We start from the raw sequence: 18,935 nt of genomic DNA, 5'->3' as shown, positions 1-18,935 counted from the left end.
GCTTTTTGATTCGTGCAGAAATACCTTAGATGCAGTAGTTAGTACTGGTGTTGCATGATCGTTGTACAGTCAAATGTGGCATTCAAATAAAGTTATATTTTAACAAGCATTTGCCAAAACATCATGGACAAAATTGATTCGAAATACATTTGTATTATAAATACTATCAAACACACATAATTAACACCTACATTTTTGCAAAAAAATAGTGAATGTTGCATCTTGACTATGAATACAGGCCAATAAAACCAATATTGCCGTTCGCAGTATTTTCTACTTTAAAAAAATATGTTAACTGCTCGATAGATGGATTGGTCAGCATTGCATCTAAGGTATTTCTGTATTGCAGGCCAAACATGGCAAAGCTCGATAAGTTTGAGAGTGTAAAATCATTGCATGGCGAAGGTTTGTCTCAGCAAGCCTCATCACATCAGCAGAGTTTTCATAAGCAGGCTAGTAGTCATCAAAGAGGCAGAGAAGGTCAGCATCAAAATAAAGAACTCGAGCCCATACCTAGCGGACATGAGTATAAGCTAAGTCATCATGAACACGAGTCAAGTCATCACAAGTTTGAGTCAAGTCATCCCAAACCGCTTTCAAGCCATCACAAACACGATTCAAGTCATCACAGGCACCATTCAAATCATCAAAAGCATGATTCAAGTCATCACGACTATGAGTCAAGTCATCAGGACCATGAGTCAAGTCATCAGGACCACGAGTCAAGTCATCCCAAGCATTATTCAAGTCATCACAAGCATGAGTCAAGTCATCACAAGCATGATTCAAGTCATCACAAGCATGAACCAAGTCACCATGAACATAAAAAAAGACACCATCATAGATCATCAAGCCATCACAGGCATGGAGAGAAACATCACTCATCCAAAGAGCAGGTTGGCAAATCATCAAATAATGCAAGAGACCAAGGAAATGTAGGGACTAACAAACAGCACAAAGTCATCATCATTTCAGAATTATTAATGTTGTCGCAAGACCGTTGTTGTTGGTGTTTTTGTAAATGATTTCCATTTTACGATTTGTTCTCATTTTTTCCGTTCTTATGATAGATGCTTAGTGAAAATAGTAAACCTTTGCTCATAGATTCATTAGATATGGCACCTTACATTGGTTTTCACAATTGATGTGTGATAAGAAGGAGCATGCAGCAAGTTTGATATGTAATGACATGTTTTTTACTCATTGCAGGACATCCGTACATCACCTGGAAGCAAAAGTAAGCTCTCAAGTTTCAACATATCAGTTTTTCACAAACCTTGCTGCCATACTAATATATTATCACTGTCATCACTCAAGTATAACGCTTACTCAAGTATAATACTCTCTCAGCTTATGATAAAGTCTGGAACAAAAGGGAGCATTATATTTGGGTTATTACAGTGTAAACTACCTATACTAACTAACCGCGAATAGGAAGTCTGAAAGCAACAAACCATTTTAATATCCCCCTTTAGAGCTTATTGTAAGAGTGATTGTGTATCTTTTTCCGATTTCTCCAACTAATTTTGAATCTTTCCAAGATATTTCTCATGTGTTTTGCATACATTTACTTAGGCATGTGTACACTCACATGCATTTGTGTGCACAGCACATGCATGAATGCATTCAGGCTCACACCACAGCTTAGAAACATTAATGGTCGCTCATGTATATGTACAAGAACACATACACATGCAGCCATAACACACCGTTATGCAAACTTACACCTTATTTTCCTATCCTTGTAGAAGAACCACCTGACATGGAATCTCTTTCTAGGCCACAAGTGGCTTCAGATCGGAGGTTGAATGTAAGTGGCTTTATGTATTATGTGCCCCTTTCTCCTAATTGGTACTAGATGTAAGATATACTACAAATAGTGCAACTAAAACTGTCCAGTTTATGACAAGTGAAATGCAGCAACCTAAAGAATAATTTGTAAAGGTGAAGGCTAAAGGCAAAAAAAAGTTGTTCATGTTTTTATAGCATGCTAATAAGAATCACGATTTACAGAGAAGAATAGCTTTTAATGTCTATTTATAAATCTCCAAGTTTGGGTCTGCGTGTACTTCGGTTTGTCCAGCCATTACTATTAAAATTTAGGAATGAAGAAACCGTATTGCAGAAAATTTGAACTTGGGACCTTCTGTTCCTCAGGCAAATACCTTACCAATTAAGCTATGTGAGATTGATGGAGTCTTTGGGCGATATATGTCGCTATGTGGGCAAAAATGCGCTACTGCTTTCCGTTACCGCTCAACGTAATTTTATGCTTGCTCTCATGGCTCTTATTAGTAAGCTTACTCAAGTTAGCCATTGGCAATGTGCCAGGCTAATGGCGGGTGGCAAGCAACTACATTACCTCCTACTGTTTATAAGCTAATTTTTAATACTTGTACAATGCCCGGCACTCTGCTAGTATACAAATAAAAATAGCTTATGATAATAGTAATAATAATGATGATGGTCTTGGGTAAGAACAGTAAATAATTTTAATCGTTCCTATTATTACTACAGATATTACAAAGAGCGATTTTAAATCACTGGTCTGGTGTGTATAAAACATTATCACATAACTAAGTAGTTGTGCTCTCCTACTTATATAATGTACTTCCTACTACATTCTTTCCTCTAAATAAATCATAGCTTCTGTAACCTATGCAAGGTCCCTTGAATGAAAAGGAGTTGATTTTTTTAGATTAGCGGAAAACAACTCCTGTTACAATCTAGTTAAACAGCCTAAACAAATTTTAAAAGGCTTGTTTGGTTGGCCTTGTTGGTTGTCAGATGATTAAATATTAACAATTCTTCAAGCTACAACGAAGTAATTTAATGGCTCAACCAATTGAAGAAAAAAAAATTGTAGAGTAGCGAGCATAACGATTGTTACAGTAAGGTGCCTGATGCAATAAGGCCTTAATACTCCCATTTGAAAACACACCATCTACTGGTTTTATTAAATGCATAGATTATCGCAATACGGGAGAGTTATTTTTTCTTTAACAATTTATGGCGCTGTTGTTTTTTTGAATAGGCTGAGTCAAATTCAAATAAATCTACCGAAAGGTTGAAGACAAGCATCCAGAGCGGCGGTTTTGTGACCGAAAATACGAGAGAGCGTTATGAGCAAGTAGTTGAGGAGTTTTCTTCCAAGCATGGTATAGGTGAGCACAACTCCTAAGTATCAAAACTAACTTTGAGGTAATGGTTGTTGTATTAGATATGATTGCTCGATAAACATTGGATAATTGTGATAGCCGAATAGATTCTTTGTGTATACCTTTGACTGCTAAATCAACAAGAGAAACAGATCTCTCAAAGGTTCATTCTTAGAAGAGTTTAATTAATAAATTCATGGTTACTTAATATTTTTGAACATGCAGCAACAAATAATTTGAGAAACATAAAAGTTTGTCATGTATGACGAGTATGTTTCTTGGCTCATCAGAACTCCTTTTATAGTCTCTATGTGCTGTTAAGCCCTGTCCCTTGGTTGCCAGGCCATCTCAGTAGCCGATCCTTAATCACCCAAAAGTTCTATCAAGGGCGGTGTCATCAGCAGAGTTGGGGTTCAGCTCAGTCCTGGCATCAGTCGCAATGTAGTCTTCTTTTCTTAGTCCAAGGTCCCGCAATCGGCTAGCACACTGTTCTATGACTTGTTCTCTAGTGAATAATCGCTCTTCTTTAAATATCTAGCGGTGCATCAATGAAGAAACAAATGAAAAATAAATAAACAGGTTTACAGCATAGCCATACTTCATTTACCAAGTAACCGTTGTCTTCAAAAATCGAAATCAAAGCTTCTAGTATAAATTCACCTAAAACATCAATTTATACTATTATATACATGTATATGGGTTATCAGATGTCTAATATAAAGTTCAATTGAAGCTGCCAGTTACTCTGCCTGAACTTCTTTGTTAAGTTGGAGTCAATTATAAATCTAAACTTAGAATTTTTAAAAAAATGACATTTTAAATGCTTTTAGCACTTTTGTAAGAAGTTTTTTCAGAAGAATTTTGCACTGTACAAGATGTAAGTTTAACATTTTAAAAACATTCTACACCGAAACACATAAACATACATTTTATACAGTGCTGTAGGTTTGAATATAAATGCTATCTATTTACCATCTGGACACTATAATATTTCATTTGATGTACTATATTTGTTTTAGTCAAGTCTGCACAACAGATTTCAAAAGTTCCAAGTAAGTAACCATAGTGCATGATCTCAGGCTTTGCTAACTGCGCAGTATCAAAGGCTTAAAAGTTTAACTATTTCTGTAGACTGTGGTAGAGCCTTTATAAACTATTACTGTGCTAAACTTTTGCTTCCGGCTTATAACAAGAACATCATTTATCAATGCTTGGGGAGTCGTGCTGACCTGTTCATAAACCAGCACACCCGTTGTCTCATGCAGAACACCCGTTGTCTCATGCAGAACATAAAACCATTTTTGTAAACTTCTGTGAAGGCTTTTTGTTTGCAAAAACAGTTTTTGGATGTCAGTATTTGACAGTGACAAACACTAACGAGGCTTTCACATCTAGTGTATATTATAACACTTCTCTGTCTATATCTTTGGCTGGCAAATAAACTAGATAAACAGATCTTTGCAAGGCGGAGTTTGACAAAAGTTTCATAATATTAACTTTAGTTTTTTCATATATTTTTGAAGCAAGCAGTAATAAATAACCTGAGAAAAACAAAAGTTTGTCATGAACAAAAGATAGTTAAAATTTTTATCCTTATTATTCCTGTTACTGGATAACAGTCTTTGTCTGGTAGTACACTGGTATTCAGTAAGGTCCCCTCACCTTGGATATCCAGTATTTTTGGTAATATTCCTACAGATCCCAACAGAGCAGAAATCTGTTCTCCGTCTCTTTTTCCTTCCCATGTCCATTTTTTATAATTCCCTCTTAGGTTTGCTAACACCCCCGTGCTCCAATCACAACAGGTATTGCACTCACTGACATCTTCCCTTTCTTCCCTTTCCACTCTCTCATCACCAGCCACAGCAATATCTACCAACCACACATGATCTAGTTCTTCATCTAATACTAATATGCTTGGTCTCTTTGCCTGTATGGTTTGGTCTGTTTGTATAGTGAAATCCCACAGTGCTGTCGCCTTGTTGCTCTTCGCAACTTTTTCAGCTGCATGGTCGTACCAGTTCATTACATGTGGTAGTTCATACTTACCACATGTTTCAATGTACAAGCTGTTCAGCCTTGTCATGCCTCTCCTTATTTTCACACTGAGCAAGCTTTTATTATTAATATTGATTATGCTACAAGCATTATTAATATTACTATTATTATAATTATTATTAGTATTAATATTGTTATCATGATTACGAATATTACTACTATTATTGTAATTATTGAAACACCATTATTATTATTTTGTTTGTTGTTAGCATTACTATTATCATTGTTACTAATTAGTATTAGCTGACAGCTGTAAGATGAGAGAGGATAAACCTTATTAAGCTGTTAAATAATACACAATATTCTCTGACAAATTGACATAAGCATTTAGAGTTAATATAGCTCTATGACTTGTTTTTTAGTGAATAGCTTTTCTTTAAGTCAACTTGTATATAGCTGTGAATCAATCAACATACATACATTAGGCTTACAATAAATGAAACAAACAGAAAAACGAGCAAACAAAAAAGCAGAAAATATTTTGTTATCGTAGTTCATTTATAAAGTAACTATTATCTTTCAGACAGAAGTCAAAATCAAAACTTCCAGTATAAATTCACCTGAAACAGAAATTTACATATGACTCTTTAAATGTCTATTCAAAAGTTCGATTAAAACTATTCGTTACTAATTTTGCTTGAAAATTTTCATTAATTCGTTATTAATCATGAGTGTACGCTATTAATGTGTTTCTAAAATGATATATTAGAATTTTTAGAATGTTAGGCTAACATCTTGTACAGCACTGTAGTTTCTAATATAAATGCAATTTATGTACTATCTAGCCACTATAATATTTCATGTGATGTGCTATTTTTGTTTTAGACAAGTCTGAAAAAGAAGTTTTAAGAGCTCCAAGTAAGTAACAATACTGTATGAGCTCAAGCTATGCTAACTGCGCAGTATCAAAGGCTTAAAAGTTTTTCTATTTGCGTAGACTGTGGTAAGAGTCTTTACAAACTACCGCTCTACTAAAACTTTGCTTTTGTTGTTAAAAAAAGAACAGCATTTATCTATGCTTAGGAGACATGCTGACTTGTTCATAGACCAGCATGCAGTTTTAGAAAACCTCTGCGAATGCTTTCCCTGATCACAAAACAGTTTCTGGATGTCAATGTTTGACAGTGATTAATACTAGCAAGCTTTTTATATCTAGCATAATAATACATATTATTATACTAACTATGAAAGGCTCAAACATTGACATCCGGTAACTGTCACACAAAGATTTTAGTCAAATCTCATGTAATTTCAATTTTCAATTTTAATATACTCAAATCGCAAAGTTTTAAGTGAGTTTAAATATATATATTTAAACTAGCACTTTACACATATATATGTGTAAAGTGTTAGTTTATATATGTATATATAAACTAACATTTTATACATTAAAATATTTGTAGGTTCGAGATCTCATCACAAGATAAGATCCGCTTCAGCAATGGAGAGGGGTGATAAAATAGACCAAGCTACTCAATACGCCGAAGACGGTAAAAAGACATCAAATAATTTTGTAATGTGTACCATATTATATTATTATAGATTATATATAGTATGATATATATTAATATATTGTATTAAAATATAATATTATAATGTAGTAATAATAAAAGTTCATTAAATGAAAATATTATCATAAGCTATTAGAAAGGTGGAATATTGTAACATTAAATTAGATTGCTTTTGTAGTTATCTATCTCCCTGATTGGTCAATTCTTTTGCAATTGCTACAGGAGCTGCAAACTCTTGTATATTTGAGCTGACATCATTTTCTTCTGATGGATACTCATACATACATTTTTGCTGCCTCAATCATTCGCTATCACTAAGTTTCCATACAGTGATAGTGTAGCGACACCTGAGTGTACCAGTGTTGAAGGGCTACACTGTGCTGAACATCAAATCACGTTTCGATAGGGCGGCTATAGCAGAGCGATAGCTAACCAACGCCTTATATTGAGGCATATGTCTACATAGGAAGAAACAAGAAAGCAAGACATATGTGAACGTACAAGTGCGGCGCCGTTTCCATGGTTCAAATATATCACAAAGATATCGCATCACACGGTGTTTTGCTTCCAAACAGCGCCACCGAGTCATGACAAAATGAGAGCGACACAGCTGTTGCCATGATGACATTTCAGCACTATATGGGGGTGTGTCGCTACCCTATCACTGCATGGAAACTTAGTAATTTCTAAGGCTTTGTACAAGTAAATACTGTTGCTAGTTGTATATGACATGTTTAGAGCATGCTCTTATTGGCTCACAGGTTTTCCAACTGTTAAGTAAATTTCCGTATTTATTGAGGTATCACAAACATGCATAGTATATTAATGCATCTTATCTTACAAATTTATATTGGTTTTGTTTATGGTTTATTACAATTTATCATTAAAGAAAGCAATACCTCATGTATAATTATAGTTTGACCCCTGATAGGTTCAGTAAAGCCACTTCAACGTGACAGCCTGGACTAATCAAGTTATTTGTCACCTTTGATTTCTAAAATACTGATACTTTACTGAAGGTTAAAAGCTAGAAAAGTTGAAGAAATATTTTGATGAACATTTTCAAACTGAATTCAGGCTAGATTTCCATGTAGCAGCTTTCTTGCCTTATCATTACTGCTAACATAATATTCATGAAGGTGGACTTACACAAATTTTAGTAGAGTTTATCAGAAAGTGACCGTATTTATCATATTTTCATTTATCACTGACTTAAATACTTGTTACTGTTTTTAACTTAAACTCATATTTTAAAGTTTCAAAATTATCTGATCCTCTAACTTAATTTTGATTCTTTTTAAAATATCAAAGTAAATTTAATTCAGTAAAAGTTTTTTAATACTATTGTTAACAGATCTGTACAGAGTGATTTTGTTCTGTGTTATATCATCTTGTGTGGAATTACTGTAAATTTTATACAAAAGGTAAACACAACATTACTGCTATGTGTTTGTTTATTACCAAAAGGATCTAAGCAAAACATTAGCAAAAACTCACATCTTTTTCCTTTTATAATAAAAATTTTTTTAAAAGGATGTATTTTATCAGGAATTATAAGTAAGGAATACATATTATAAATTAATTTTGAAATATGTAATTTTTTTTATACATAGCATCATTTGCTCATGCGCATGGTTTACTCATAATATACGCGTGTTCTGTTGTAGACATGGCACCAGATACTTACTATACCCTCGCTGCCTGCGCTTTCTTCTGCTGCCCAATTCTTGCTTTTTTTACCTGCGTATATTCATGTGGGTTTGTTACACTCTACTAACTAATACTAATATTTAACATTATAATCAGTAGTTTCTTTACGCCTGACATTAGATCATTGCTGTACCTCGAAGAAAGTTTTACCACGCTTAGTAGCTAAAAACCTGTTTATCCATTTCTGGTCTCTCGAAACCATTCAAACTTTACTCTAAATCTTTAATATAATAATTAAAATTTTAATCATTGTATATAATACTTATTATTATATATCATAATCATTATATATAATATGTATATAATAATTATAATATAGTTGTTATAAGTATATCACAATAATTATAATATAATAATTGTATTATAATCATTATATTATAATATTATAATAATATTGTAGTATAATTTATTATAATATAATTAACTATATTAAAACAACATTGAAACTTATTATAATAAATTATTTGTTATAATAAATACTATAGTTTATCATACTGTTTTATTATAGTTAAGCTAAATATAATAATTTATCTATCTATATATACATAATTCTTAAAGTCTGTCGTTGTTAATATTTAATAATTAACATTTTAATAAACAACTGACTACCCTTTTTGCTCGCTGAGCGATCATAATCAGGTGTAAAAAAGTATATCGTTTTTCGAAAAACTGTACCTTGTTCAGCTTACCACTACAATGGGATTTATGGAGAATAAAATGTAGAGCAAAATTCAAGTCTGATAGCACTAGAGCCTTGAATTTACCTTTAGCAGACTGAAAACCTTGATCATATTATTGGCTTGATGAAGACCAAGAATGCTATATGAGATTAACCTGTACTTTATCAAGTGCACACCTTTTAGGCAAAATTTCTGAACACATAAAACGGAACAACATGCCGATGGCCCACTCTTATTCCAGACGAGCCATGTGTTTGGGTGTCAGCGGAATCATGCTTGGAATCGTCCTTTACATGGTTATCGGCTATTGTAAGTAGCTTTCCTATCGTATGCACCTTAAATGAATATTGCTACTCGATTGAAATTAAAACACTCAGATTCAAGTGAAAGTGAAATTATGATGTCTAAAGTTGCACATCGGCAATGAAACTGACAGAATAGCGGCGTTTAACACTACAACTTGACCGCAATAGCCGATATCAATAAAGAGAAAGACAGGCAGCTGTGCAACTAGAGACATCATTTCAGCGCATATTTCTTCCAGACATTTTAATCATGATGAAGTTTTGTCGATTTTTATTTTGAAACATCCTGGCAGCCAGATAACATAAAACATCAAAAACATTTGCAAATAATAGGAAAGTACTGATAATTTCTGATAAAATCTAATAAAATTCTACGCAAGTTCCTTTTTAATAATTGAGTTTGGCTGCCAAGATGGCTGCCAAGGTGGATGATAAAAATTAACTGCTCTGAGAAAACCGGAGGAATTGAAGTTGTCTTAAATAGCATTGCGTATGATAAGACAATTCCCTAGAGTTTTAATGGATTAAGATAGCTCAAAATTTTCTTACTGCATGTGAGATGTTTACATACTTGTATACCATAACCAACATTAAAAATAGTTGGCTGTTTTTTTCAAACACGGAGATGCTGTCTAGTCGAGGCCTCACAGTGCGCCTCGTGTCTCTAAAAGCTCCGCCACTTTCATCTCTGCCACTCTATTACCCATAACTTAATAGTCAATGTTCATTTTTTATTCAAGCGCTCACCATATTCAACACTCACTTCCCACATCTTTTTCTGCTCTTTAAAATTAATATTGAGAAGGGCATATTAATAAGAACGCATTTTTCAGATTTATTGTGCACATACTTATACTCGTGCTTTAATAGCCTGACAGACTCTTACAGCGAACTAAACTACCAGAGTACATAGCAGGGTACATATCAGGGTACATACCAGGGGACATGCCAGGGTACACACCAGGGTACATGCCAGAGTACATGCCAGGGTACATACCAGGGTACATACCAGGGTACATATCAGGGTACATACTAACGTACATACCACGGTACATACTAGGGTACATACAATTGTACATACTAGAGTACATAGTAGGGTACATGCCAAGGTACATACCAGGGTACATACCAGGGTACATACCAGCGTACATACCGATGTACACACCAGGGTACATACATGGTACATACCAGGGTACATACCAGAGCAAATACTATTGTACATATCAGGGTACATACCAAGGTACATAGGTTAGTCATTTTCCTTTTTTCATCACACTACTCTATTCTGCACCCTCCCTGATACAACCATGTTGCTTCATCTAACCTACAGTGATGTTCGAAATAAATTGAATGAACCTCTCTATTGGAAAACTCAAATTCTCATTTACAACATTGCTACTCTATGTGAATTTAAACAATAACCATAAATTATATATTAAATTAATACTCATTTTGTTCCAATTTTAAATGTGTAAACAAAACAGATGTACACCAATGTTTTAAATGGTTATACAGGATAACTTCTAGACATTTTATTTTTATTAGTTGAAGACAACAACATGTACAGATATGATAGCACTACATACATTTTTATTTGCTTAATTCAAGTCATATAGATGTTGTAAATGAGAACTTTAGTTTGTCAACTGTAGTTCTACAGGTAGAACTACAGTTGACAGTTCTGTAGGTGCTACTATAGTTGATTTCCTACACCGCTGCAGTTACTTCAAGTGCTCGGCTCATTTCCGCTAGCACCATCCTTTTTGTCTAATTCTGCCACTGCCATCTTGTCTATTTCATGCATTGCTGGCCTCCGATGCCTCTGGTTAACTTTAATTCTGGCAGCATCCTAATGCACAATATTCAAATTGATTTCTTTCAAGCCTCTTAGCTTGTACACATCTCTCTTTCTCTTCATACTCACCACCAATCTTAGTTACTTCTCTCTTTCTCTTCATACTCACCACCAATCTTAGTTACTTCACATCTTCAATCATATACATTGATTCTTTATTCCATCTTCTCCTACACTATGGCTATATACTGGCTATAATGGCTATACCGGCTATACCGGCTATACCGGCTATACTGGCTATACTTTATAGCGCTCGAACTACCTCAAAATTTAAAAAAAAGTCAAATTTTTTCAAATTTTAGTCAATTTGCAAAGTCTCTCAACTCTGTGCTAACTTTTGAATGTTTTATACTAAACAAATGCAAATGTGCAAAGGATACAGCAAAATTTCTCATATTTTATTGACTACATAACTTTTGCTATAATAAAAGTCATCTCTACTGGTCTGCCTGAAGCCACAGATGTATGCTGACAAAAAAAATTCCTTTGTATGGGATTAGAACTCACAGCATGCAGTGTGATAGACTGATACTTAAACACCTGAGCCAATCAGCAAATTTTTGGCACAATGGGATAATGGTACAAATAGTTATTGTCTGACGATCTCTCACGGTGCACTAGATAAATATCACAAATATGTCTAAATGCTTTTGAATTAGGAGATATCCTAAGATCTCAGTCGAGCTGTATGAACATTTTGTGGCACTAGAGATACCTGCCCAAACAATCTTCAATAGTCTATACTGCTTTAAAGGCAGCTTATATAATTATAGCCTGCCATTACTAGCAGAATTAATGATGCTTTAGAAGTTATCCTCTTGTTATTAGTGTCATTTTACAAAATTGTGTTTGTGGTTGTTTAGTGTTCATGGCTGTTCTGGGAGCTGTTTGGTGGACACCATAAAATTCTGCTATCTACTTCTGAAGGATGTAAATACACTACTTTCCTCGAGAGACACCAACCTGGCTGTTCTCATACAGCCATAAACTGTGATGTAGATTAGACTATTATATATATATATATATTTGCACATGTTTCATGAATAAATTAACTTTCACGATTGCTTGCAAAATTAAAATTTTTTTTACCAACTTTAAAAAAGGCCAAACAATGATGGAATCTGACCACGGATGAATCTTTTATTTCTACTTTCCTTACACTAAAAAACTGTTATAGGTTCAATGGGTACCTCTATGTGGTACCTCTACGTAGTAGGGAACAGCTGTGATTCCGGTGGCTAATGCGCTGGCATGCAATCAGTAGGTCAGTGGTTCGAAGCACATAAGGACCATCGGGGTGTTAAGAGGACATCCAGCCACAATTGCTCCTGTGTCAAATTTTGTCAGTCACCGGCGACTAAACCCACCACCCCGTCTGTGCTCCAGCGTAGTTGAAGAGGTTGCTAGCAACCCTGCAGGACTATAAACAAAACTTGACAAAGGCCAGAGGAGCTCCTCTGCGAGCCAATGGCCAGCTAGCTAAAGACGTTGTCTCAATGAAAACACCCAACAGAAGGCAATGGCAAACCATTGTTGAAACCTGCATAGAAAAGTCATGGTTATAAAAAGTGGGGAGAACCATGATTGTCTATGTTCTCACAGAAAATGGTAATGAGAGAAAGAGGGGTACCTCTAAAAGTAAAAAGCAAATTGTTTGAGTTGCCACTTCTATTTAGGCACAATTTACTAAACTCCCATTTGGAATAAATGTACAGCTACAGTGCTTTTATTCACCATCAAACCTCTAATTAAACGCCATCTCTATTTGAACATCCCCTCCAATTGACCGCCACTAAAGAAAAAAGGTTGAAAAATAGAGCGCCATGGCATTCAATTAGAGGTTTTACGGTAAATTACTTTAAAAAAGGTGAGGTGAGCAATCCCTTGTAGATCAAGTATGACGTCTGCTTAGCTTATTGCAAGAAGAGGCTGTGTGTGTCTTTAAGAGCCAGTGTTGTACACACGATGGCTCTATGGTCTTGACTAGACATGTCTGAGTCCAGTGGCAAGAGAACCTGAACCAGTTGAGACATGCCTGGTTGCGGAGAGCAATTTAAGGTTGGATGTCATTCCTGTTAGTATTAGTGGCCTTTTTGGAAATTGAACCCCGACCCGTTGTTTGTAGGTCAGGGGTTCTAGATCAGTAGGCCACGGTCTTTAATAAACATTGGTACTATTACAAACCTGTCAGACTTGAAAGCAATTAATAGCTCTAACTTCCAAGTTTTTAGGTTCTGCTTAATTTATGCTAGAATTGATTTATTCAGAGTTATCAGTAAGTCTGACAATGTTGCTCAACGGATAAGAACAGTATATCTATATTCCCTGTAAAGGTATATTCTGCATAGAGCGGAAGCTACTAGAAACCACAGACCTATTAACTATGCTGTATAGTTAACAGGTCTGTGAGAGTAAAGGAACTGCTAGGAACTGAGAGTAAAGTCGGCAGCTAGTTTTTGGCAGCTTCAGAAACAGACAATAGAAAGTGCTATCAACCAGTAGTATCAGGCAAACTCTCTTCCATTTGCAGAGTTGTTCACATCTTTTTAAGAAAGATCGCGTTGACATCTGTCAGTTAGCTTTTCTGACAAGGTGACAGCCTGAGCTGGATAAAAACAAGCGTACCTTCATTCTTTATTGTGGAACTTTGCATGAATCAACTCTGAGCCTGTACTTTATTGCCTAGTAATTCAGGTTTTGTTTTGACTAAAAAAGAATTTTTAAACGTTTGAACTTTAGTACTATAAAATGCAATAATATACAATTCACTGAAATATAGCAAAGCATTACATCATTTTAACCTTAAAAGTTCACCCTTTTATATAATTTCACTTTTTTGTTTGCGAGTTGATTTGTTAATCTCAGAATTATGTAACACTCACGGAAACCTGTTTAGTACTACAGCAACATTAGCACACCTTATTTTGTGATCATTCTTTCTGGTAAAATGTGTTGAGCTTATCTAAAGTTTTCTCAAATTTAAAAATTTTAACATCATATATAAAAACATTCTTGAAATCAGGAACAGTATGAATACCACTAGCTATCAGTGAAAAATATTTATATTTATTTTTATAAGTGTTTTCAAGGGTGGCAAATATAATGAACAAGGAAAGAAGAACATACGTGTCAAAGTCAAACCATATTTATTATAAAACTTTTGATTCTTTGCAAGCATAATTGACTTATGTTTAACTTAGTATAAGTGGTTTCGTACTTTGTCACATGACTGAAATGGCTTACACTCCTATATATAACTTGAAGTAGTGCCAACAAATAACCATCAAATTGTTTCTGGCAATTTGCTATCTTTGATCTATTGATATACACCACTATGGATCATTAGTGGACCACCTCTTCTTGAAATTCTTAACGCGTGATTAGTCCACAGAGAGGCTAAGATCGATAAACTAAAAGGACTCTCTGGTAAAGCTAAGTACTCAGTAAAACAAAGACTAAAGGCTCGTACTCGCTGTATTCCAATAGATCGGTGCTAATCTCACAATACATTGGTGATTGTCTGTGGTACCAACGTTCACACTGTCACAAACCCATTATTGTCTACGCCAGTGAATAATTCGTAGCATGTTTCCATTTTACAATGCTGTCCACTGAAACAAGTCTCCATGATGTGCATCATGCGAATTTGGAGTTGCGCACACGTTACGTTACCGTGCGAATAAGTGTTTCTATGGGCATTTTCATGATGCGGATTGACTCCAGCTCCTTGTTGAAAAATGGTAAAAAACTTGTACGCTATAAGGGAATAATTAGCGATGCAGTTAGTGACGCAAATATGTGAAACTCAAATGAGAAAGGATGACGAAAGTATTGGAAATGTTTAAAATTTAATAGCTGGTGCGGTATTTTAATGCGCATCATTCGCAAGTGCTGTTTCCATTATTCGTAAGCATGATGGATTCGATTAAGGTGTGCGAATTAAAAAACTCGCTTAGCTTGCGGATCTATGCCATTTCCGTGATGCGATTAACTTACGGAGTGGCTCAAATTTGCGCACCATGCCTGTCATGGAAACATAGTGAATGAAATACTAGCCCCGCTACAACTATCATGAAAGGAAATATATGTAGATCAAGCAATACATGATAGCCAATTGCTATCACCAAAGTGTGCACATTGCACAGACTGTCATGGATGCACAGCGAAATATCAGGAAAGTTTGAGAGCTGTAACATTTCCAGACGTATCCGCACTGTATCGACGAGGGCTTCGGTTTACTGTGCAGATAGTCGGCAAATAATCGCTGAGAAGACAACCCCGAATAATATGATACTGTCTCAACCATCCTTAAGCACAAGTAAAGGAATATATTGACTCTACTACCAACCTGGTACAATACTAGCTTTGTTGCGCATGTAGGCATGTAGCCTATGTCTCTGTCAAATGTTAGGGAAGGAAGCTGTACTTCTTCAAGTTTCAATAGCATTTGCCGAATCTTGTTCTATTGCTAAAAACTTTGTTATATGATTTTTGTATGGCATCATTTAGAAAAATTTAGGTTTGAAATTAAATTATTGCCAATAAAGTAATATATATATATAAGAATGCAGGTTTCTATGCTAATTGATCAATAAAAAATATTGAAGCGTTGCTAAATCTTTCATTGCTGCCACCCTATTGCCAAGGAAAGTTGGCATGCATAAGTTCTTTAGCTATAAGCTGACCTGTAGCTGTCAAATCTGATAATACAGTAGTGCTGAAGCAGAAGCTCACAGGCTACTATGAACGGAGAGTAAAGTCTGCAACTAATTTTTGGGAGCTTCAGAGACAGACAATAGAAAGTGCTATCAACCAGTAGTATCAGGCAAACTATCTTCTATCTGCAACGTCATTCATGTCTTGCTTAAAAAGAACTTGTTGACATCTGTCAGTTAGTTGTTCTGACAAAATTGCTCAACAGCCGAGTACAATAAGAACATCATATCTTCATTTGTTGTTATGGAACTTTGCATGCTTCAACTCTGAAGCTGTACGTTATTGCTTTGTGATTCCCGTTTTGTTTTGGCTGAAAAACCTTTTTTTAAACTTGAACATTGTTACTATAATGTAAAATAATGAAATAATGTTTAAGGAACTAAAATATAACAACGCAATACATCAGTTACCTTAAAAGTTCACTTTTATGAATTTCATTTTTTTGTTTACCTGCTAATTAAAATAAGCTATTATGTAAAAAGTAAGATTCATAGACAAAAGCGTAAACCTTTATAAACAAATTATTCTATTAGAATATTAGCTTGTTATTTGTTTATCAAGTAAAGATCAGTTTCATAAAGATTGCTGGTCATGTTATTTGTCTTTCTCTACTAAAGTATTCCGGAGACACGCTTCTTCTCATCAAGTCAGCCTGGACTTTGCTTGCAGCCCCATACATGCAGCACAAAAGCCTTTCTCGGTGCAACCCTGAAAATGACAGCCAGTAAGTTTTGATAGAGCAGTGATATGTTAAAAAGCCATTCACCACCAGTTCGTTGGTCAACGTTGTGAACTTCCATACAGAAAAGCTGGTCAACATTCTATTAATGCACAACCAATGATCAAAGGTATAAGTTAATTTTATTTTCTAAAAGATGCTTGAGGTTTATTCTATAAAAAACATTATCAGCAGAAAAAATCATTGTAGTATTTCACCAAATACATCAATTTCACATCTTTGATTGGTAAAAGTGCACCAATAACAAAAAGCAAATTTATTTCTGAAAACAAGAAAGTAGCGATGTGTCATTAGTTCACCCAGTTGTCGACCCAAACAAACGTCTTATAAGCTATTACTGTGTTATATTCCTGTTTGCAATGACTCATTACCACGTGTTAATGAACCATGACTGCCGCATACCATTCGCCCAATTAAGCTTGTTACAGTCCAACTTCAACAAGTCAAGCTAAACGGCTTCGATATTTGCTTTGTTTGTTGAAACTATTGGAGCAAATCTTTTTTAAATATTTGAACAAAATATAAAAGTGATTATATTTTGTTCGATTTATTCCAGAGTTAAAATTCAATGATCAAAATGTGAAGTAACTACTCTTAGCACCAAAACAATTGAATTATATAAAATTAAAGTTTCCAAACTAAATTAATTGTAAAAACTAAATTATTCAATTAATTATGAAAAAAGGTTTCCACTGTTATTTTACTGGAGTGAAATGTCAGCAGAAGAGCAGATTCAGCATTATGTCAGTTTGATAATTCGCTAGATGTTTTACTCTAACTTACATTATTTTTAGTTTAAATGAACTTACTTTATGGTTTTATTATTATTTTATTTATTTAGTTTACCAGCTTTTTTATTCTCACTTATAAAGTTACAATGTTTTATAATATTTCGAACATGATTTTTTGGAAATAGCTTTGTCGAAACGAATATTTGTTTACATTTTACAGCGCCAGAAATTTTGTACGCAGCAGTGATCATAGGGTGAGGTATAACTGCAGTTGTTTCAGTAAAGTGATTCGCAAAAAGCTAGAAGTTCATCTCATTTTAATTGAGCTCTCAATCTTATGCGTTTATAATAATGATTAGAAATTTCTATACAACCAGCCATCCCTTACTCTAGAGACAGGTTCACACATAATCGCAGTGTGTCTGGGTGGTTGTCAATGTGTACAACAAAATGATGACATTGCTGAGGCAATGCAGATATTCAGAAATTTTTGATAGTTCGCCGTGCCTCCACAACAGACTGTGCTATGCGCACCACTCCGGCGATGGTGATGAGCTTTCGAGGATTGCTTGATCTATCTTTCCCTTCATCATAGTTGCTGCAGGACTAGTATTTGATCATTTCAGCAACAGAACTGTGTGAAAAGAACATTGCGTCGCGAACTATTTGTCGATATAAATGGGGATGAGTTTTTGATAGTGTGAATATTGTTATCAGAAACATCAATGTATTGTGAACTCAACTCGGACATACCGCAATACACTGTGTACCAGCCTTAACTGAACAAAAGTTTTGAAATGAGGCTGACATGTAGAGGTCCTTCCTTCAAGGCGTAACTGTTCTACAATGACAGCAACGCATCTAAAAATAAATGCGAATAAATCTGAACAGGTAAAGTTGCATAGTTGATGGTTACAGGGCGAGACTTAACTTGAGTAGGCCTGCTACTTATTGCATAATGAACTGGATAAATGGGTTCTTAAATAGATTAGTGAGTTGCAACAGATCATGGAACACAAGCTGAAATAGGTTAGTAGTACCTACTAGTAAAAAAGTCTGCTTCTAGCCTTTGAACCAAGAAATAGCCTTTTGTCTGTACGAAAAACAGGCAAGAGAATTTTGATTACATAGTGTTTAGAATTGCCAATAATTCAATAATTAATTGCACTTTATTTGTTGCCAATAAAGTAATACAGAAAGTTTGTGAACTTTTTCTATGTATTGGTGCACCACCCATGGCTCATTAATATTAAATAATATTATTAATAATATTAAATGCTTTATATTGTCGAGCATTTTTAGCTGTAAGTTAAAATACAAATTTGGCTGACCAAATAAATCAGATGGTATTAATCTAATATAATTGCGTGTTGTTATACTTTATTATTATGCTATCCAAAGCCCTAGCTGAGTAAAAAATCTGAGATTCATAAGAAATCGGCAGAGATATTAAAATGAAGAATAGTTTTATT

The 18,935-nt window shown here is 34.6% G+C and overlaps 1 protein-coding gene across 1 annotated transcript; it reads left to right on the top strand.

Moving 5' to 3' along the window:
• The first annotated feature begins 356 nt into the window (after positions 1-356).
• On the top strand, positions 357-3,181 carry LOC137406808 (zinc transporter ZIP10-like). Its single transcript, XM_068093420.1, has 4 exons — positions 357-896; positions 1,210-1,237; positions 1,749-1,810; positions 3,035-3,181. Exons 1-4 carry the CDS (start codon positions 357-359, stop codon positions 3,179-3,181), a joined length of 777 nt encoding a protein of 258 aa, XP_067949521.1.
• The last annotated feature ends 15,754 nt before the right edge of the window (positions 3,182-18,935 follow it).

The sequence above is a fragment of the Watersipora subatra genome, chromosome 10 (assembly GCF_963576615.1).
Source record: "Watersipora subatra chromosome 10, tzWatSuba1.1, whole genome shotgun sequence".
In the NCBI taxonomy this organism is placed as follows: Eukaryota; Metazoa; Bryozoa; class Gymnolaemata; order Cheilostomatida; family Watersiporidae; genus Watersipora; species Watersipora subatra.
Note: the sequence above shows the minus strand (reverse complement) of the source record. Positions and strands in the feature narration are given on the sequence as shown.